The 22,760-nt window shown below is 40.6% G+C and overlaps 2 protein-coding genes across 2 annotated transcripts; both read right to left on the reverse strand.

Annotated features, from left to right (window-relative positions):
• Positions 1-934: 934 nt before the first annotated feature.
• LOC132107782 (chymotrypsin-like protease CTRL-1) lies at positions 935-4,819 on the reverse strand. The gene is made up of 7 exons (XM_059513988.1): positions 4,271-4,819; positions 4,057-4,157; positions 3,891-3,970; positions 3,699-3,780; positions 2,043-2,223; positions 1,831-1,961; positions 935-1,743 (listed from the first exon to the last, which is right to left on the reverse strand). Exons 1-7 carry the CDS (start codon positions 4,323-4,325, stop codon positions 1,582-1,584), a joined length of 792 nt encoding a protein of 263 aa, XP_059369971.1. The 5' UTR covers positions 4,326-4,819; the 3' UTR covers positions 935-1,581.
• An 11,440-nt stretch (positions 4,820-16,259) lies between these two features.
• Positions 16,260-18,998, reverse strand: LOC132107781 (chymotrypsin-like protease CTRL-1). Its single transcript, XM_059513987.1, has 7 exons — positions 18,189-18,998; positions 17,976-18,076; positions 17,810-17,889; positions 17,618-17,699; positions 16,993-17,173; positions 16,777-16,907; positions 16,260-16,695 (listed from the first exon to the last, which is right to left on the reverse strand). Exons 1-7 carry the CDS (start codon positions 18,241-18,243, stop codon positions 16,534-16,536), a joined length of 792 nt encoding a protein of 263 aa, XP_059369970.1. The 5' UTR covers positions 18,244-18,998; the 3' UTR covers positions 16,260-16,533.
• Between the last annotated feature and the right edge of the window lie 3,762 nt (positions 18,999-22,760).

Genomic DNA, 22,760 nt, shown 5'->3' on the forward strand with positions numbered 1-22,760 from the left:
TTGACCTGTCTACTGCCCAGACAGCAAGCAGTCGGCCCAGATCTGGCCCACAGTTGGCCCGCATGGATTTCACACGGGCCAGATGTGGGCCAGTTCTGGGCCGAAATTGCTTAATGTCTGGGTGTCTGCCACCTGTCCCGATTCAAGTCTGGTAACCGACCTTGATATTGACTGTCTCTGATATCCCTGATGCTGTTGTCTGAACCCTGCCTGTTATCACTATGAGTTCTTATTAAACATTGCACATGGATCCGAATGTCTCTGACTCCTCGTTACACAAGGGTATTCAATGTTAAACAGGAACGTAGTGTTTAAATAATGCAGGAAGACAAAGGTAAAAAGTAAAATAGATCACCATCCAGCTCAGTTCAGATCTCTTTAAATAGTGACAAAGGTTACGGTGGCAAGGAACCAAAATTAAAAAACCTCATCCAGACAGAAAGTATAATAAGGACATTAATATGATTTTTCAGTTGTTTTATGATAAGCTTTACAGGTCAAGAGCTGTACTCTTCAGTTTAGTCTCATATGGAGAGTTTTGAGTGGATTGAACATGAGATGCTGAGAAGTTAAATCCGCCTACTGGAGGAGCGAGGAGACATAGGAGTTAACACAACACAAGAGTCTTTAATCATCCAGGAGGTAAACTCTGGAGATAATCCCGGAGGTAATCCAGAGGGAAAACTCTGGAAAAGAATAAGGCTGAAATTCCTGTAATAATATTGAATGTTTTTTGAATGCTGTATAGCATGGACAAAATGTTCATGTTGGATAACTGGTGGTGTTTCTTGACACTGAGAAGCATTTGGACAGGAAAGAGTGACCCTATTTTTTCTGGGTTTTAGACAAATTTAACCTTGCTAACAATCTTAAAATATGGGTAATGCTGCTCTATACGTAACTGCAAGCCTCTGTCATGTATTTGCTCCAGTGATTGAGCCCCTGAGCTTTCCAAAGACAGAACATTCAAATCTTTAATAAATTCAGAAGCTTTTCAATTGACATTTTAAAGACCTGTGTTAAGTGTAAAATGGAGAACGGTACATATTTTAATCATATTATTGACTGTTCTTAAGTCATTCTTAATGGCATGTCTTAATGGAAATCTCTCTTGACCTTGACCCACTGGTGTGTACTTTCGGGATTCATATAACACTTGGAGCTCATCTTAGATCCTGCTGCTCAAAATTTATTTACTTCCAGACACTGCATATTTCAGCTGTGGGTTTCTGAAAAACCATCAACAAGACACAATGGACTAAGAGTGTATTGAACATTATTCCATTTGAAGTCTTAAATTTTTTCCTTAAATACAAGCTATTTCAGTTTTACAAAAATTGGCACCCTTTTCTCTCCCACTTTGGAATTTAAGTTGGATGTTGAAGGACGGACTGCATGGCATCAATGCTTTTTTTTTTTTTTTTGCATTTTATTTCACTCATCTCATTTATTGAAAGGTTTTCATTATCTGTACAGCTGAAACAGGAAAACAGAATGAACTCATTGACTGACCCAAACCCACAAACTAAAAGACCACCAACAGGGAATCAAAGACAGAAAGTAAATATTCAGACTGGTGATCTAGTTGGAAGCAATAGTCTTGTCAATCCAAGAGCGCAGTTGGGAGATGTTGGTGTAGACTGCAGGCAAACGGGGGTCACAAGTGCTTCTTTCCTGAGACACAGAGCCCACCAGAGTCCAGACCCCTGAACTCTCACACACCAGAGGACCACCAGTATCACCCTACAGAAAACATACATTTGAGACTCATAATTTTCAGAAGCAACATTAATATGGTAATGTACTTCTTCTTGATCTGTCTTCATTTACCTCGCAAGATGAGGAACCAGAGGATCCAGCACAGATCATGGCATCAGTGATTCTGTTCTGACCCCAAGTCTGCCTGCACACAGCCAGACTTATTATGGGTGTAACTGTTTGCTGCAGAATCAGAGGGCTCGCTAAAAAATAAAAGAAATCATGACACATTGCACAGTAAACATATGTGTTGTTATTCTCTTTTTGTTTCACAGCTGACTGACTTGTGGTAGCAGTCTGGCCCCAGCCAGTGGTGAAGCAGCGGGTTCCAGGCACGATGCTGGCGTTTGATTCGGCCAGACATACAGGAGAGATACGAGGAGTGAATGTGACTGGAGACGACAGTTTCAGCAGAGCAATGTCATTGTTGAGGGTTGCTCTGTTGAAGAGTGGATGGGTGATGACCTGCATATACATACAAGACGGATGATCAGTTAGTTGTAGGGATGGACTGATACCACTTTCAAGTACTCGCCGATACAGATACTTTTAGTTTTGGTACTTGCCGATAAAGAGTACCAATATTTTAATTGCACTTGTAATTTTTTTCAATATTGGGTACAGAAACCAAAAGGGTATGTATAATGTTAGCTGGTAAACTTCATTTATTAAAAAGATTCAGTCAAACCTAAATTTATTCAGACACCTTCAACCTTTCTCACATTATCACAGTTTATTCTCTATAGTTTTGAAGATGGTTAGAAAATATGACAAGAACTCAGAGTTAAACTATGTCAGAACAAATTCAGCTTGATAATGTTAGATAACTTTTCTAGAAAGTTATGTAATGGATTACAGTGAACCAAAAATGATTCAGACAGCCATTAGTATGACAGTATTTACACAACTATCAATACTTAGACATGCAAACCTTATCCTTAATGGCTGCCTATAGTCTCCTGGCTATTTTGCTATCCTCACTTACATAAATGAACTATAGTGTCCTGCACCCACTAGTTAAAAAAAAAACATCACTCTGAAATTCTATCTGGTATCTGAATATTTTCTTGGTTTGACTTTATATCCTTAAGTTATTTTCACACGTAATTATGCCCATTAAAATTATATTTACAAGTTTTTGTTACTCTCGCTCTTTGGTTCATCCTCTTTAATTTAATAGAATTAGAGCTGCTCCATTACAGTGACTTAGTCCTGTAATGAAGTGCTTTGCTTTAATAATGCAGGGAACCACTCGTTATAAATCTCCTTACTGTGATATTCTCACAAACAGAAGTTGCGTTTTTTTTAACGGAAACGATCTGAACCGTGCTGCGATTTATATTCCAAAACCACTCATATAATACAGAAACACTCAAGCAAGCAAAACGTGCAAAGCGTACATATATTTGTACTGGTACAGATTGAGAAGAAGAAGGACAGTACAGCTGAGTGCATTTCATACCGGCTGCTAGATTCATTTTCGCCAGAAAGTCGTGTATGCCTAAGGTTGACATATATGAATAGTTTTACCAATTTCCACAATTTTCCACTGTAATATTGAGTTCACTGATTAAAAAACACAACTGTTTAAACCCTTTGAATTATGTCTGTTAAATCACAAATGAGAAACATGTGAGTTCAACTGAACAATAACAGACATACAATCTAAAACAAAGATTAAAATAATTTTGCAACCTTTTAGATCACACCTTTTCTTAAATTACAGGACATAATCCTATTACTAAAATATTTACAATAAATATATATTTTTGTAGTGTAATGATGACTAGGTTGTTATTATTATGTTTAAAAACAGTAAAAATGATTTCTGGCTGTATTTCATATGTAATTAATATTAGCCAGAACAAAAGCAATATCACTTGGTCTCTTTTTTTCAGATTTAACATATCTGATCCACTGAGATCATAAAATATTGTTACCTTGGAAACTAGCTCTATCTGGATGGGTTCATCATTGGAGCCACGATTATGTTCTCCAAGAATGACACGGTGGGAGTTGACCCTAAAAAGACAGATAAAAATAAAATGAATAGATAAAAGACCGAAATAATCCAGACAGAGTATTTATTAATCATTGTTGTATGTGATGTTTGTCAGATTGAAGATTCTTACAAGACAGGGCATTTGGCAGAAGTGAGAACCCAGTTCTCGTTGATCAAGGATCCTCCGCAGATGTGGAAACCATTGGCTTGCTGATTAAAAGGTAAAAGCATTGTAAACATGAAATTTACTCTTAAAACAAAGCAGAAAAATGTGTTTAAAAACACGGATAAGTTACCTGAAGAGAGACCTGCCAGGGCCAAGAACCAGAGATGGCATTCTGTCCGTTCACAATCCTGCTGCCGATCGTCTGCGGTTTAATCTCAGGGATTCCACAACCTGTTATTACAGAATGTAATACATTACTCATGAGTCAGGAAGCTCTTAAATTAGGTTTTTGCATTTTCAATATTCGTTCATCATTATTTTTCCGAAATAAATGAGACACTTACCCAGAGCAGAGGCCACCAGGGCAAGGCAGGTGATGGAGAAGATGGTGAAGGTCATGATGAGTGTGTGATGTATCTCACTGATGTATCTGTAGGTGCTCTCTCTCGCTTTTATATCATTTACAGCAGCTGATCAATCTGTGACATGATGGAAGTCCATCCCATCAGCTCCAGTGAGCTCATAACTTTAGATATGTTATTGATGAAGACAGTTTTTATCTCCATTGTCCAGAGCTTATTTTTTGTGTGCAAAGATGATGAATTCTCCATTGTTTGACCTCATGAAGGGCTTTAAGTCTTTTTTAAGTTTCCTTGAGAAGTTTCCTTGATTTCAATTCTCTCTTTGTATGTTATGACGTGTTTTGGATTAGAAGTAGGTTTTGTTTGTTGCTGTGTTGAAATTTCAGTCAATTTATCATGGAAATTACTTCCTTAAGTGTTTCTGCTATACCTGCAGTAAAAGAACTGCTTTCCCAATACATTGGGAAATACTTTGACATTAACTAGTCATGTATTCAACCTTGGATGGGACTAAAGTTGTGACACACTATGATTATATCAGTTATGAAAGCTGGGCTAAAGTAAAACTTAGTACTAATATCAGTTTCTTTAACATCACTTTAGATTAAATTAAGGACAATAAAATGGTCAAACAAGTTCTTTAAAGTAAGAGTGTTACAAAATGGTGTGCTTTTCTGTAACACCTTACATTTTTTACTTTATATTTTACTTTATGATACGGTAAACTGCTTTTTTTACTGACTAATTTTACTGATACTGTTTTAATTTTTGTTATTTTGAATAAATGCACGTACTCATCCGCTGTTGTTTTAATAAAATTTTCTTGCAATATTAGAGTTAGTGGATAGGAATTTCACTGTTATAATATTTTTGTTTGCTTTAGCTGTTTTCATAATGTAGACAGAGAGATTGCATATATCTTTGGTATTGATTTATATAATAAAAAGCCTACAATAAATGAGTAAACTAGATGAGGTAAAATGTCCACATTCTATTGATTTGTGCTTACTGGAGAAATTGCAATACCTGAATTTCAAAAGTAAATTTCTCAAATGATAGCAATCATTACAGTTATAATTTTGTGGAAAAAAATAAATAAATATAAATATATACAGTACAGACCAAAAGTTTGGAAACATTACTATTTTTAATGTTTTTGAAAGAAGTTTCTTCTGCTCATCAAGCCTGCATTTATTTGATCAAAAATACAGAAAAAACTGTGATATTGTCAAATATTATTTCAACTTAAAATAATAGTTTCCTATATTAATATACTTAAGAAAAATAATTTATTCCTGTGATGCAAAGCTGAATTTCAGCATCATTACTCCAGCCTTCAGTGCCACATGTAACATCCAGTCTATCACATGATCATTTAGAAATCATTCTAATATTCTGATTTATTATGAGTGTTGGAAACAGTTCTGCTGTCTAATATATTTGATGAATAAAAGGTTAAAAAGAACTGCATTTATTAGAAATAAAAATTCTAATAATATATATTCAATAATATATTTTCTTTACTATCACTTTTTATCAATTTAACACATCATTGCTGAATAGAAGTATTGATTTTATTTAAAAAAAAAAAGAAAGAAAAAAAAATTACTGATCCAAAATTACTGACCAGTAGTGTATATTGTTATTACAAAATATTTATATTTTAAAAACATAGCTTCTTTTTTTTTTTTTTTTTTTTTTTTTTTTACTTTTCATTCATCAAAGTATCCCACTTTGATAATGAATCATCATATTAGAATGATTTCTAAAGGATCATGTGATAATGATCCGAAAAATTCAGCTTCTTAAAACATTGCTTTTAAAACATGTCAGTGCCTTTGTTTTGTATTAAGAACACCAGTGATGCTTTTTCTTCTAAGCCTAAGGCATATTTATAAAAATTATTTAAATGTCGTAATTAAATTATGGCCTAATCCTGACCTAGGCTAAGTCCTCTCTATGAAACTGGGCCTTAGTTGACTAAAATTTGATTAAAACTAAATAGGTTGGTAAGGAAATGACTAAATAACTAAATGATAAAAACACTGACTAAGACTAAGACTAAAATTAAAATAGCTGAAAAAATGAACACTACTATAAACATAATGTCTGTTTTATTCATACTGGATGCCAGAGGGCATCCTCGCACAGAAAATTCTAATATCTAGTCACAGAAGTAGCAGAACTCGTGACCCATAAGAAAATCCCTTATATGGACAAAGGTATATATAAGATATCTATAGCTGTAACTGAGTAAACAGAACATATAAACTCAGAAAAATCTGAAAACGCTTTGGGAATATCCTTCAGCGCGACCAGCTCTGTATAACATGTGTAATCATATGGGCATAGGGACCAGGAAGCTATAAAAGCACGTGAGGTGGAACGAGCGTCAGCTTCTAGGAATGAAGCGAACTCTGGTAGGGATGCCGGAAGTATGGCCTTGAGACGCAGCTTCTCATTCCTTTCGGAGAACCTAGATTACATATGTAACCTGGGGCGTTCTCCTTCAGGAACTCGAGCTGCGTTGGAAAACGCTTTGGGAACGAGAATCTATACCATAAAATCTGACAAATGTAAGGGGGATGGACCATCCAGCTGTGTTGCAGATGTCCTGGGTGGACACACCTGACAAGACGGCCTTGGAGGCTGCCATACTGCAGGTTAAGTGAGCCTTGACTCCCAATGGTCAGGGGAGATCAGAGGACTCATAGGCAATAGTAATTGCATCCACTATCCACTGACTGAGGGTCTGTTTTGTGGCTGGAAGACCCCTCTTAGGGGGACCATAGCATACTAGGAGTTGGTCCGCCTTTCTCCAGATGGCGACCACTCATGATTGCACCCCAACCATTGAGGGATGCGTCTGTCGCTAGCGTTACATGGTGACAAGGAAATCCCAGCACCGGGCCCTGAGACAAGAACCAAGGTTTCCTCCATATATCTAAGGCACGTAGGCATCGCCGCGTGACTTGATAATGCGAAGTGGGTCTCCCCTCGGGGATAAGAGGGTGACATCAAACAGAAACACCTCCCATGGGTACATGTGCAGCTGATATGGCTGCCACATAAACCTTAAGAGTGGCAGGGGCCACCCCCTTAGAAAAATGACCCTGGAGAAATTCCAGTATTGAGCCTACAGGGCAATGGAGTGGGTCAAAATAGTGTTGCCTTACACCAGGAGGCAAAAAGCTTCCACTTAAGGTCATACAAGTGTCTTGTGGAGGGAGCCCTAGAATTAAGAACAGTGTTACCTGGGGCAAAAGAGAGGAAGGGGGGGGGCAATTCCGGGAGGAAGCTCAGCTTCCTGACAGCCTCTGGATCAGTATCGACTCCGATACTGCCATTTTCTGTGGATCAGGTGCGTATTCTATTCTGTATTATTGTTGAGCCCCACGAAAGGCACAAAAACATTATAAAGCACCAAAACATTTTTGTGGACATATTTCAAGTGTTCTGAAGCTGTTCGATAGTTCAGTGTGAGGTACAGATTAATATTGAAGTCATTAAATTCAAGTTCATATAAACTCTTTTTTCCGCTGCGGCTGTCTGTCATCCTCCATTCAACAATCAAACTGTGTGTTGCATTAAAACTGTTAAAAAAACAGGCTATTTAAACAAACACACAGATTTAAAACACTACGTATCAATATCTCTCCCCTTGAGATATTTGTGATGTCTGGTTCACCAATCGGTTGTTTCAAGCTCATCATTCTGAGCACGGGATGCGCATAAGTGCCCTGTGACGCTCTATATTGGCGCCTTTAGTATATTAATACTTTTCTTTGGAAAGATTATTAATAGTCTTTCTTGTTCTTTCAAATATATTATATGTTGCTGCCTTTTTTACTGTGCTATAAATTTAAAAGAAACTTCTGTTATATTTCTATATACAAACCGATTCCAAAAAAGTTGGGACACAGTACAAATTGTAAGTAAAAAAAGAATGGAACAATTTACAAATCTCATAAACTTATTTTTTAATCACAATAGAATATAGATAACATATCAAATGTTGAAAGTTAGGCATTTTGAAATGTCATGCCAAATATTGTGCCATTTTGGATTTCATGAGAGCTACACATTCCAAAAAAGTTGGGACAGGTAGCAATAAGTGGCCGGAAAGGTTAAATGTAAGGAACAGCTGGAGGACCAATTTGCAACTTATTAGGTCAATTGGCAACATGATTGGGTATAAAAAGAGCCTCTCAGGATGGCAGTGTCTCTCAGAAGTCAAGATGGGCATAGGATCACCAATTCCCCCAATGCGGCGCGAAAAATAGTCGAGCAATATCAGAAAGGAGTTTCTCAAAGAAAAATTGCAAAAAATTTGAAGTTATCATCCAAAGATTCAGAGAATCTGGAAAAATCTCTGTGCGTAAGAGTCAAGGCCGGAAAACCATATTGGACCTTAGACAGCACTGCATCACATACAGGAATGCTACTATAATAGAAATCACAACATGGGCTCAGGAATACTTCCAGAAAACATTATCGGTGAACACAATGCACCGTGCCATTCGCCGTTGCCAGCTAAAACTCTATACTTCAAAAAAGAAGCTATTCCTAAACATGATCCAGAAGCGCAGGTGTTTTCTCTGGGCCAAGGCTCATTTAAAATGGACTGTGGCAAAGTGGAAAACTGTTCTGTGGTCAGACGAATCAAAATTTGAAGTTGTTTTTGGAAAACTGGGACGCCATGTCATCCGGACTAAAGAGGACAAGGACAACCCAAGTTGCGTGTGGCATGGACAGCTTACACATCTGGAAATGCACCATCAATGCTGAAAGGTATCTCCAAGTTCTAGAACAACATATGCTCCCATACAGACATTTTCTCTTTCAGGGAAGACCTTGCATTTTCCAACATGACAATGCCAGACCACATATTGCATCAATTGCAACATAATGGCTGCGTAAGAGAAGGATCCGGGTACTGAAATGGCCAGCCTGCAGTCCAGATCTTTCACCTATAGAAAACATTTGGCGCATCATAAAGAGGAAGATGCAACAAAGAAGACCTAAGACAGTTGAGCAACTAGAAGCCTGTATTAAACTTATTTTGCAAAGAGCAATGTGTAACATTTTACCAGATTTTAGACTTATTCACTTTTATTTGTAAATACAATATTTCACTAGATTTTATAAAATTATTGTGCACCCGTGATTTTTCTAGAATCTAGAGTATATTTTTATTTGAATATTTATATTTATATTTTTATATATCCTGAATTATCCACTAACCTAGTTTATAATAGTATTTTTGTCATAGATTATAATTATATAGTTTTTTTTATTTGTTATTTTTCATTCAAATTAAGTTGTCTATATGTAGATTGTGTTTTCAACACACAAAAGAGTGATTTTCAGAATTTTCGGTATCGGATCGGTTCTGAAAAAATGGTAACGTTGCATCCCTAGTAATAGTAATTTAGTGTTATATTACATTCCTACTGAGTTATTCGTATGTATGTCTGCACTATGTACTTTCTTCTACACTGGAAGTTCCTGTCGTCAAGTCAAATTCCTTCATGCTAATTCATTGGCCAATGGTACCACCCCAAGAATATATCACGTATGCTCATATCAGCATGCTATGCACAAATTCATCAGATGTCCACACAAAGGAAGTGCAGATACAGGAACAGCCAGCATTGCTGCATTTTTTTCCCTATTCAGGGAACCAAGATTACATACATAACCGAGACATTCCCGTTCATAGGTTCATTCAATGCTGCACTGACATCATCATTATGGGAAAAATACACACCGCCGCTGTCGAGACTGTCAAAAATTGCTCTGACCGTGCTGCTCACAACGCTACTGAAAGATTTGTGAGTGCTCTGATGCTCTGACGTAGATCAAATGCTTATTTTGTATTTAAAGTGGTCGCAAAGCAAACAAGCTTGTTGATCTTGTGCAGACTAACGTTAACCTCATTAAATATTCTTATGGATGAAGTATTAAGAGCCTTTACTTAATGTATAAAGCACTGTAAAAATACTCTTATGCAAGTAAAAGTCCTATATCATTACTGCACATCAGCAGCTCACTTAAGGAACATGAACAATCTCAGACACCTTGGTCCACGTATAATTTTTATTTTAACTCCCTGTATGCAGACAGGGACACACAGATTATTGCAAACCCGCCACAGTAGTAATAAACCTGTCCAATTGAGAGTGAGGAGTTGTCGTCATAGCACAGAGCCCCTCCCCTCGATATCACAGTCTCCGCCATGTTGGCAGGACACCGGCAGCGAAACAGGATTGTTTACATGTGTTGTTAACTCGGTAGTAGAGAAGGTTTTTGCAATTCTGCACCGTTTTAGCATGCCTGGAAGTTACTGCTGCATTAAAAACTGCTCCAGTACCTCACACAATAAATATGGAAAACATAGGAACAATGGAATACAGGGTTTTTTTTATGTTACACCAAGCGCAAAACAGCGGTATTTGGAGAAGCTCTCAGGCATCCAAAATATCGACCCATGCAAGCTCCCTGCAGCTTAATGGCACAGAGACCTGGACCATACTTCATCCTGGACATTGTGAATTATCTTGTTTTTGGTGTAAGTTACTACACAATTCAGGAGTTTAAAAGCCACAAGTTTTTGGAAAGTTACAAGGCTTTCTGCTGTGGCTGGGTCCATCTCAAACCCCCAGGTGGTGAAAACTGTGTTGTACTGGCCAAAGTAAGTTTATTCACATGCGTTTTAGCGTGTTGTAATTACATTGCATTTAGCAGACATTTCTTGACCAAAATGACAAAGTAACTTAAATAACTGCGACTGTTTCGTAAACACTAGATTGTAACGAGATGTTCAATGTACACAAACGTTTCCATCATGTTTTGATGTAGGTGTAACACTATTGAGCTGATGGTATTTCAGCCATCTGTTCCATATTAATGAATCCTAACTCTAACACATTCTGCACTCAAAGACCAGAACGTGAGTAACCCAGGACTTTTAGTTTTACTACATCTTCCAACATAATTCACCATTTGGGGGGCCGCGATGTCGGCAACATCCTGCCGTGGGTGACAGTTATTACACCTTAGAGAGAGTCTCCAGAGACACTCGCGGGAGCCTCAAAGGAGAAACAAAACCCACACATTCCTGAACACACACACACAAACTTTTCTTAATAATAAAGTCCTTAATAATATGTATTTCGAATATGTTTGTGCGTTGCATAAAATGGTTAATCCTTGTTATGTGAAGAGTATAAGTTGCTAGCTTATACTTTGGAAGTGTTTATCCTAATTTTAATGTTCTCAAATAAGAATCATGAGTCTGTAACCCTACCCCTGACCAGCTCATAAAACTTTATGATCCCACTTGGAAACAGGAATCAAAGCTAACTCTTAGAAAGAGAATAGTAAAATCTACTCAAATGTATTCTCAATGTATTAAGTATTGCTTTTTGGTGCATTAGATGGTTCCCCATATAAATTGGATTATCTGCAGTTTATATCGTGTGTTAATCAAATTTTAAATGTGTGTAATTCTGCATTTAAAAATGTAACTTCATGTTTTGATAATTTATATATGTCACTCTTGACGTCTGTGTAATCATTAGCTTTGACGAACTCATTTATCTAAAGCAAATTAATGAAAAATGTATTAATCTGGAATTATGAACGTGCTAGGATATCACTGTTGAAATCTGATAAACCCTAATTTATTAGGGTGGGTGTTTCCACAGAGACACAGGAACCTTTTCCCGCTTCAGATCGCGGACGTTCATTGGTTGTTCACGCGAACAGGGGCGTGAACCATTTCAAGCCATAAGAGCTGACCCCGGAAGGTCCAGTCCTCTCCTCTTCACTCTTCTCTCTCTCTTCTCTGATCGCGCTCTTCTCGTACGTGCTGCTCGTCCCTCTGTGCGGCCTTAGGCCGCGCTCCTATCGCCGTCCCCCTCAGCACATGGGCTGAGAGGACTGCCATTCTCATGACTCCTTCGGAAGCTTTCGTTTTCGTTGTTTTGTTTATTTTCTTTACTAAGTTTATTCACCTATTTGCCTCTCCACACGAGGAAGATGAACTCTGAACCATTGCTTTCTTTGAACTTTTAAATATCGCGCGATTCCGCAGCAGCCGGACACAGAGAGGACAAGCCCAGACTGACACATGCTACACGCCCCCGCTGTTCCAGCACACACACAGAGACACTTGCAAGTATCATTATAAGATCTTAAATGCTGCTCAAGTTGTCTATAATCTGATTCCTGTTGCCTCTCAAGGGTTAATGTCTGTTGGTTTACATAACTGAGGGCGTGATTGTGATCACGCCTTTTCTCTCATTTATCATGCCTTTTCTCTCATTCTCTTTCTCTCCCTCTCCCTCATTTGGATTGCGTTATGTCTTGTACAAAGGTTACTGTATATATATTGCCGTACGCGTATTTTCCTCTGTATAAATCGTAGTTGATGTATTATTAGTTCAATTATTAAATTCCATATACTCCAGATTGTCTGTCTAAGTTGCTCATGTTACAAGTCAATGAAATGCTGATCTTAGCTACAAAGCTCATCTGTTACTTTTAAGTAATATAAATGTTATAAGGACAGGAGAATGGTTTCATGGCCAGAAACTATGCGTCCTGGAATTATAGGAAGTGATAGCGTTACTGAGAATTAATAAAACAAATCTTACGGCCGTTTGCTGGACGAACCACGTTTGATTTACATTAATTTCTAGTAAAAGATATCACAATAATTGATATGAAGAATAGAATATTGAAATATTAATGAGTTAATTACAGTGCCTTGTGATGAGTTATTAATATATACAATTGACCTATTTTTCATCTTCAATAATTTTAATGCAACTGTAATATGATATATATATATATTAATCATATTCCTGAATAATTGCCCAAATTCCCTATATAATTTGAGTTAATTATTATGTACAACCCAGTGCGGCTACATAGGCTAAAGCTGTGTATGTTTAGTTATAATTTGACTTTAGCCCAATGACACATACTGTACCAGGTTTTTGTGTTGGGGGCTGCAAAGTGGACAAACCAGTTCTGGGATGGCTAGGGTAGTTAAATGTGTGATTGCAAGATGTAAATGTCCTGGTTAGATTAAAGCCATTAACAGCGTGAATGCAAGGTGACTTACATCGTAAACAATATAATTCACAATGGCCATATGTGTGCATGAAGGTAAATGGTCCAGGTCTCTGTGCCGCTGCAGAGAGCTGGTATGGGTCGATGTTTTGGATGCCTGAGAGCTTCTCCAAATACCGCTGTTTCGCGCTTGTTGTGAGCTTGTTCCGGTAAGGTCCCTTTTCTTTCGCCTTATCTTTTTGCATTGTTTACTTTCTTCATTTCTTTCTCTTATTCGTAGATCCGTCTCTGTCCTGCCGAAATAATAAATGCGCAAAAATTAAAGAGCTCTGGAATGTTTAGTCGGCGCCTCTGTGAAGTTCTGAAGGCGTTGCCCCTGGCAACCGATAGCGTGTCCTACCATCATGGCCGACCGGCTCAGACCCCTCCCAAATCAACCCAAATTGGCACGTGACTCCTCACTCTCAATATTGTGCTTCAGAACTAATTTGGTTGGAGCTGCATTCTCTGGAAACCCCTCAAGCGGTGGACTTCTACTTTCTGATTGGTTGCCGCCAAACCGTGTCATAGCTCATTACCATAAAGATGACCTGATTTCTACTCTCCCCAATGCTCTCAATGGCCAAGTTGCGCCACACCGCTCTTCGTCGCAGGCTCGATGCCAGCTCACAGTGAAAATGAATGTCTTCCGGCCACTTTGATGCTCTCGATGCTGGCTGTGTGAACACACAGTAATGCAGCAATATATTGGATCACTCTTACACAGCAATAAAGGATGCAAAATCCCACGAGCAGATTTGGGGCTCTCTAACCACTTTTTTTGGTTCATCTTATCCTATACTACAGGCAGAAACTGAAATCAGCTAAACGTGATTTAAGGACTGCTAAAAGATGGACTAATGAAGCAGTGCTTAATTTACAACCTTGTTTTGACCTCACCAATTTGAGTGTTTTTGAATCTGGAGCCACCGATCTGGAGGAGCTCACAGAGACTGTAACATCCTATATCAGTTCCTGTGAAGATATGTACATTCCTACCAGGACATTCTTATCATTTAATAATGATAAACCGTGGTTTACTGGGAAACACAAGCAGCTTTTTCACACCAAAGAGGATGTTTACAGAAATGAATGTTTATAACCAGGTCAGGAACAGACTAACAAAGGAGATCAGAGTTGCTTGTAGGGTCAAAAATTATCAAAGACTTCTGTTTTCCTTTCCCAAACATATCTTGAATAACAAAAGGGGCATTTGGAATTCCTAAAGGCACAGAATTGCTGTTATTGATCAAGGCCTGTAGGCCAACATGTGTATACATTGGAGGTCTGCTAACTGTCACACCTTTTGCAGAGTGGGTGAAGCTGTAATCTGCTGATTGGTCAGTTTGAATATCTCACAGACATGTTTAATAGTCTGTGCTGACCAACTGGCCCCCATCTTCACACAGATCTTCAACAGATCACTGGAGCTCAGCTGCCTCCTCCCTGATTGTCATTGGCACCCCGTCCTAAATCGCCACCCTTCACCAGGCTCCAGACAGGAGTGGGTGTTTGAGAGAGGAGGGGCGCTGGACGAGTCAGGGCTGGCAGCGTGTGATGGGGAACACCTGAAGGAAAGGGAGCCTCATCACCGCTGCTGTTGAAAAGCCCAATGCACCACTCCTCGAGAGACCGGTCTCTTCCCTGTGCATGCACACTGGTGTCCTCATGGGTCCAGGAAGGGTGAGCTGCCGGACCCACTGTCTGGACGAGAATCGCACCAGTTTACATGGCCGATGGGCCAGGATCCCGGGCCGTCCATCCCCTGCAAGTGCCGCGGCCAACGAGCAGGATACGGCCGCCGGACTCCGCCCCTTACCTGGACCCTTCCTCCATGAACACTGCCCGACCCACACAAACCCCGCAGCATGACGAGATATGACGATACCAGATTCCCTGTTGTTTTGGACACTCTCCCCCTTTGGCCACTTTTATCCCCGGTATTATTTTATTTTCTGTTAATAAAAGCCTCTTCGAGGCCTGACACCATGCCCACTGTGTCTGTCGTGTGCTCCTCCCACAACAATATCTGCACACTAATAATATATCTGTACATTTATCTAAACAATTACATTTATTTCCTATACCTCTATTTATGTATATACAATGTTTTATGTTACATATTTAATGTTTTATTTTATTTTTTAATTATGTTTTTTTATTAGAGTTATATTAGATCCCTACTGTTTTATTTATGTCTGTGCTATAATGTACGTCTGCATACATATTTCCCTGTGTTATTGACTTTTCTTAATGCATTCTTAATGTCGTGTCTTAGTAGAAATCTCTCTGGACCTTGACCAACTGGTGTGAATTTTACAGATTAGTGCATATAACACCAAGCGTGAACTTGTGAACTGCCAGAAGCTGCATATTGCAGTAGTGGATTTCTGAAAAAAAAACACCAACAAAGAAACAGTGTATTGGACATTATTCCATTTGAAGCATTGAGTTTTTTTCCTTAAAAACAAGCTATTCCAGTTTTACAAAACTTGGCACCCTTTTCTCTCCCACTTGGGAGACAGTTTGAGTTGGATGTTGAAGGACAGACCATGGCATTACATGGACCAAATTGAAGTGAACATATGGATGCCTACAACTTATTTTATTATTTATTGCTACTATTATAAGTAATATGGTTTTGTTTTTTCCTGGCAATTGCTGTGCTTTCGACTGTGACAGTATGTGATTGTTTTACTACGATGCCTCTGAAAACGACTGTTAATGTGTGTTTTTTGTTGCTGTTTTTGTTGTTGCTCTTCTTGCAAATAAAGGATAAAAGGAACTAAAACTACATAGGTGACAGAAATGGAAAAAAATAAAACAACTCTCCTCTTGCCATACGAAAACAACATGATGTGGTTTAATTCCAGACTGCAGCACAAGTCATATTGAGCAGAGGACTGGTCTGTTATCACCCGTCAGATATAACATGTCATTAATTACACTCTTTAACATTCTCCATTGCTTTTTTTGTTTTTCTTATGTCATTTATTGAAAGGTTTTCATTATCTGTACAGCTGAAATAGGAAAACAGTATGAAGTCACTGACTGACCCAAACCCACAAACAAAAAGACCACCAACAGGGAATCAAAGACAGAAAATAAATATTCAGACTGGTGATCTAGTTGAAAGCAATAGTCTTGTCAATCCAAGAGCGCAGTTGGGAGATGTTGGAGTAGACTGCAGGGAAACGGGGGTCACAAGTGCTTTTTTCAAAAGACACAGAGCCCACCAGAGTCCAGAGCCCTGAAATCTCACACACCAGAGGACCACCAGTATCACCCTGCAGAAAACATACATTTGAGACGGAACAGCAGCAACATTAATATGCTGGTGTGTTTCTTCCTGATCTATCTTCATATACCTTGCAAGATGAGGAACCGGAAGCTCCAGCACAGATCATGGCATCAGTGATTCTGCTCTGACTCCACATCTGCCTGCACACAGCAGGACTAATGATGGGAACGCCTGTTTGCTGCAGGATCATAGGACTCGCTAAAAAGAGAAGAAATCATGACACATTGCATTGCACAGTAAACAGATTTGTTGTTATTTTCTTTTTGTTTCAAAGCTGACTGACTTATAGTAGCAGTCTGGCCCCAGCCAGTGGTGAAGCAGCGCGTTCCAGGCACGATCCTGGCGTTTGATGGAGCCAGGCATACAGGAGAGATACGAGGAGTGAATGTGACTGGAGACGACAGTTTCAGCAGAGCAATGTCATTGTTGAAGGTTGTTCTGTTGAAGAGTGGATGGGTGATGACCTGCATATACATACAAGATGGATGATCAGTTAGTAGCTTACTTTTTAGAAGGTAAATAAATATTTAAGCATTTACGTACACCGTGGGTTTTTAGAATGTGTTTTGGTTGTAAAGAAAAATTTGATTTTGTTGTTACTTGTAAGTTTATGACAATAATAAAATCTAAACCAAAGATTAAAATAATTTAGCATCCTTTAAAATCACACCTTTTCTTAAATTACAGGACATGATCCTACTACTAAAATATTTGTAATTAATATATTTTTGTGGTGTAATTATGACGGTTATTGTTATTATAATTGTTTAAAAAACAACATTTATATATTTTTTTTCTGGCTGTATTCTGTATCTAATTAATTTTGGCCAGAACAAATGCAATATCAATTGGTCTCTTTTTCTCAATTTCAATATCTCTGATCCACTGAGATCATAAAACATTGCTACCTTGGAAACTAGTTGGATCTGGATGGGTTCATCATTGGAGCCACGATTATGTTCTCCAAGAATGACATGGTGAGAGCTGACCCTAAAGAAAGATAAAAAAATAAAACAAATATATAAAAGGCAGAAATAATCCAGACAGAGTATTTATTAACCACTAATGTATGTGATGTTTGTCAGATTGAAGAATCTTACACGACAGCGCATTGGGCAGAAGTGAGAACCCAGTTCTCATTGATCAAGGATCCTCCGCAGAAGTGGAAACCATTGGCTTGCTGTTTAAAATGTAAAAGCATTGAAAACATGAAATTTACTCTTAAAACAAAGCAGAAAAATGTGTTTAAAAACACGGATAAGTTACCTGAAGAGAGACCTGCCAGGGCCAAGAACCAGAGATGGCATTCTGTCCGTTCACAATCCTGCTGCCGATCGTCTGCGGTTTAATCGCAGGGATTCCACAACCTGTTATTACAGAATGTAATTCATCATTTATGAGGCAGGAAGCTCTTATTTCAGGTTTTTAATTTTCAATATATGTCCATCATTATTCTTGCAAAATAAAGGAGACACTTACCCAGAGCAGAGGCCACCAGGGCAAGGCAGGTGATAGAGAAGATGGTGAAGGTCATGATGAGTGTGTGATGTATCTCACTGATGTATCTGTAGGTGCTCTCTCTTGCTTTTATATCATTTACAGCAGCTGATCTGTGACATGATGGAAGTCCATCCCATCAGCTCCAGTGAGCTCAAAACTGAGGAATGTTTAGATCTGTTATTGATGAAGACAGTTTCTATCTTCATTGTCCAGAGCTGATGTTCTACATGCAGAGATGATGAATTCTCCATTGTTTGACCTCATGAAGGGCGTTGAAGTCTTCTGTCTATTTCCTTGAGAAGCATCATGATTTCAGTCCTCTCATTGTATGTTACGATGTCATTGAGTTTCTTGGATTAGAAGTCTTTGTTGTAACCTTCTCTCTTTGTTGTGTTTGCTGTGTTGAGAATTCAGTCAATTTATTATGAAAATTACTTCCTTAAGTGTTTCCACTATACTTGCAGTAAAATAACTGCTTTCCCAATAAGTCTTTGACATTAACTAGTCACACATTCAACCTTGGCAAGCCGTTGCAAGACAGTGATACTAAAGAGAATGGGTCTACAGAAACATGTCTTCACACCAATACACTTATAGGTATATGTATAGGTCATTTGTCCAAATCCCTGAAATCAGAGCTTATACTACAATTGTGCCCATATCGGCAACAGGAGACTTTCATATTAATGTTTTGTACTCTTTTATCGGCACCAAAATTTGGGTTTTGTATGTTCAGTTGGTAGAGGATTGCTTTAAAAAACAATATGCAATCATGTGAACATGGGTTAAATCCCAGAGAAGGCACATGCTCATAATATGAATATGTCACGTGTGGTGTTACAGATAACACAGGAGAGAGAACCAATTCCGGGTATGTATTTATTAAAGGGTAATCCAAAGGGGTAAACAGTCCAGACAGGGTCAAAACCAGAATATCCAAATCCAACATAAACAAGACACGAAGACAAGGCAAAGCAAGGCAAGAAGCGACGGAAATGAATAAACTTTCAAACATTAAACTAGGACTCCGTAACACAGACTCAGACAGACCGGGTATAAATACACAGAAGGATAATGAGGGAACAGGAGACAGGTGGGGAACAATCAATTACAAAACCGGAGGAAGGTGACCAAATAAGGGAACTGGAAGTGATAAGGAGAAAGACACCGTGAGAAAGGAGGACACCTAGTGGAAACCCAGGGAACACAACCCAGACACTGTGACAGTACCCCCCCTCTACGGAGCGGCTCCCAGACGCTCCACGACATGACACAAAACAGAGACCAGGAGGGAGGCGGACAGGTGGAGGCTCAGGGGGAGGGACGGAGGGCCAGAAAGGAAACCTTGGAAACAGACACCAGAAGTGTAAACACAAAACAGGGAGACCAGGAGGGAGGAGGACCGGAGGAGGTCCAGGGGGAGGGACGGAGGGCCAGGCTAACAGAGGGGAACCGACAGAAAACACAACAGAAAATGAAAAACATAAAGTCCATGAAGGACTTCATGTGGCGCCCACCAGGGCGGAACAGAAGACCACCACAACCGTGTGGTCAAGGCGGAAACCCTCCAGGGCGGAGCAGAAGACCACCACAACCGTGTGGTCAGGGCGGAAGCCCCCCAGGGCGGAGCAGAAGACCACCACACCCCTGTGGTCAAGGCGGAAGCCCTCCAGGGCGGGGCAGACGACCACCACAACCTTGTGGTCAAGGCGGAAGCCCCCCAGGGCAGAGCAGAAGACCACCACACCCCTGTGGTCAAGGCAGAAGCCCCCAAGGGCGGAGCAGAAGACCACCACAACCTTGTGGTCGAGGCCAGAGTCCCCCAGGGCGGAGCAGAAGACCACCACATCCTTGTGGTCGAGGCTGGAGTTCCCCAGGGTGGAGCAGACACAGTCCTTGAAGATCACCGGTGACTTGACACAGTCCTTGAAGATCACCGGTGACTTGACTCAGTCCTTGAAGATCACCGGTGACTTGACTTGACTCTGAAAGATCAACGGTGACCAGACTAGTCTCTGGAGTATCAGCGGTGACTAGCCCTGACTCTGGAGGATCAACGGTGACTAGCCCTGACTCTGGAGGATCAGCGGTGACTAGCCCTGACTCTGGAGGATCAGCGGTGACTAGCCCTGACTCTGGAGGATCAGCGGTGACTAGCCCTGACTCTGGAGGATCAGCGGTGACTAGCCCTGACTCTGGAGGATCAGCGGTGACTAGCCCTGACTCTGGAGGATCAGCGGTGACTGGCCCTGACTCTGGAGGATCAGCGGTGACTAACCCTGACTCTGGAGGATCAGCGGTGACTAGCCCTGACTCTGGAGGATCAGCGGTGACTAGCCCTGACTCTGGAGGATCAGCGGTGACTAGCCCTGACTCTGGAGAGTTCACTGGCACCTGACTCGACTCTGGAGAGTTCACTGGCACCTGACTCGACTCTGGAGAGTTCACTGTCACCTGACTCGACTCTGGAGAGTTCACTGGCACCTGACTCGACTCTGGAGGGTCAACTGGCACCTGACTCGACTCTGGAGGGTCAACTGGCACCTGACTTGACTCCGGAGGGTCAGCTGAGACTCTCATCCTTTGCAGTGGCGCTGGGCAAGCAGCCATCTTGGGCCATGACTCTGGACAGGCGGCCATCTTGTAGGTTCAGAGATGGCCGGGTAGGTTCAGAGGCGGGGTTAGGTTTGGTAATTCGCAAGAATTGTATGAATTAGTCACTTAGTAAAATATGTACAAATTGCAGTTTCTTGGATTAGAAGTCTTTGTTGTAACCTTCTCTCTTTGTTGTGTTTGCTGTGTTGAGAATTCAGTCAATTTATTATGAAAATTACTTCCTTAAGTGTTTCCACTATACTTGCAGTAAAATAACTGCTTTCCCAATAAGTCTTTGACATTAACTAGTCACACATTCAACCTTGGCAAGCCGTTGCAAGACAGTGATACTAAAGAGAATGGGTCTACAGAAACATGTCTTCACACCAATACACTTATAGGTATATGTATAGGTCATTTGTCCAAATCCCTGAAATCAGAGCTTATACTACAATTGTGCCCATATCGGCAACAGGAGACTTTCATATTAATGTTTTGTACTCTTTTATCGGCACCAAAATTTGGGTTTTGTATGTTCAGTTGGTAGAGGATTGCTTTAAAAAACAATATGCAATCATGTGAACATGGGTTAAATCCCAGAGAAGGCACATGCTCATAATCTGAATATGTCACGTGTGGTGTTACAGATAACACAGAAGAGAGAACCAATTGCGGGTATGTATTTATTAAAGGGTAATCCAAAGGGGTAAACAGTCCAGACAGGGTCAAAACCAGAATATCCAAATCCAACATAAACAAGACACGAAGACAAGGCAAAGCAAGGCAAGAAGCGACGGAAATGAATAAACTTTCAAACATTAAACTAGGACTCTGTAACACAGACTCAGACAGACCGGGTATAAATACACAGAAGGATAATAAGGGAACAGGAGACAGGTGGGGAACAATCAATTACAAAACCGGAGGAAGGTGACCAAATAAGGGAACAGGAAGTGTTTAAGGAGAAAGACACCGTGAGAAAGGAGGACACCTAGTGGTAACCCAGGGAACACAACCCAGACACTGTGACAGTACCCCCCCTCTACGGAGCGGCTCCCAGACGCTCCACGACATGACACAAAACAGAGACCAGGAGGGAGGCGGACAGGTGGAGGCTCAGGGGGAGGGACGGAGGGCCAGAAAGGAAACCTGGGAAACAGACACCAGAAGTGTAGACACAAAACAGGGAGACCAGGAGGGAGGAGGACCGGAGGAGGTCCAGGGGGAGGGACGGAAGGCCAGGCTAACAGAGGGGAACCGACAGAAAACACAACAGAAAACGAAAACTCTGGAGTTTGACTCTGGATGACTCTGGAGGATCAGCGGTGACTGGCCCTGACTCTGGAGGATCAGCGGTGACTAGCCCTGACTCTGGAGGATCAGCGGTGACTAGCCCTGACTCTGGAGGATCAGCGGTGACTAGCCCTGACTCTGGAGGATCAGCGGTGACTAGCCCTGACTCTAGAGAGTTCACTGGCACCTGACTCGACTCTGGAGAGTTCACTGGCACCTGACTCGACTCTGGAGAGTTCACTGTCACCTGACTCAACTCTGGAGAGTTCACTGCCACCTGACTCGACTCTGGAGGGTCAACTGGCACCTGACTCGACTCTGGAGGGTCAACTGGCACCTGACTTGACTCCGGAGGGTCAGCTGAGACTCTCTACGGAGCGGCTCCCAGACGCTCCACGACATGACACAAAACAGAGACCAGGAGGGAGGCGGACAGGTGGAGGCTCAGGGGGAGGGACGGAGGGCCAGAAAGGAAACCTGGGAAACAGACACCAGAAGTGTAGACACAAAACAGGGAGACCAGGAGGGAGGAGGACCGGAGGAGGTCCAGGGGGAGGGACGGAAGGCCAGGCTAACAGAGGGGAACCGACAGAAAACACAACAGAAAACGAAAACTCTGGAGTTTGACTCTGGATGACTCTGGAGGATCAGCGGTGACTGGCC

This window comes from Carassius carassius, chromosome 28 (assembly GCF_963082965.1).
Source record: "Carassius carassius chromosome 28, fCarCar2.1, whole genome shotgun sequence".
Taxonomy (NCBI): Eukaryota; Metazoa; Chordata; class Actinopteri; order Cypriniformes; family Cyprinidae; genus Carassius; species Carassius carassius.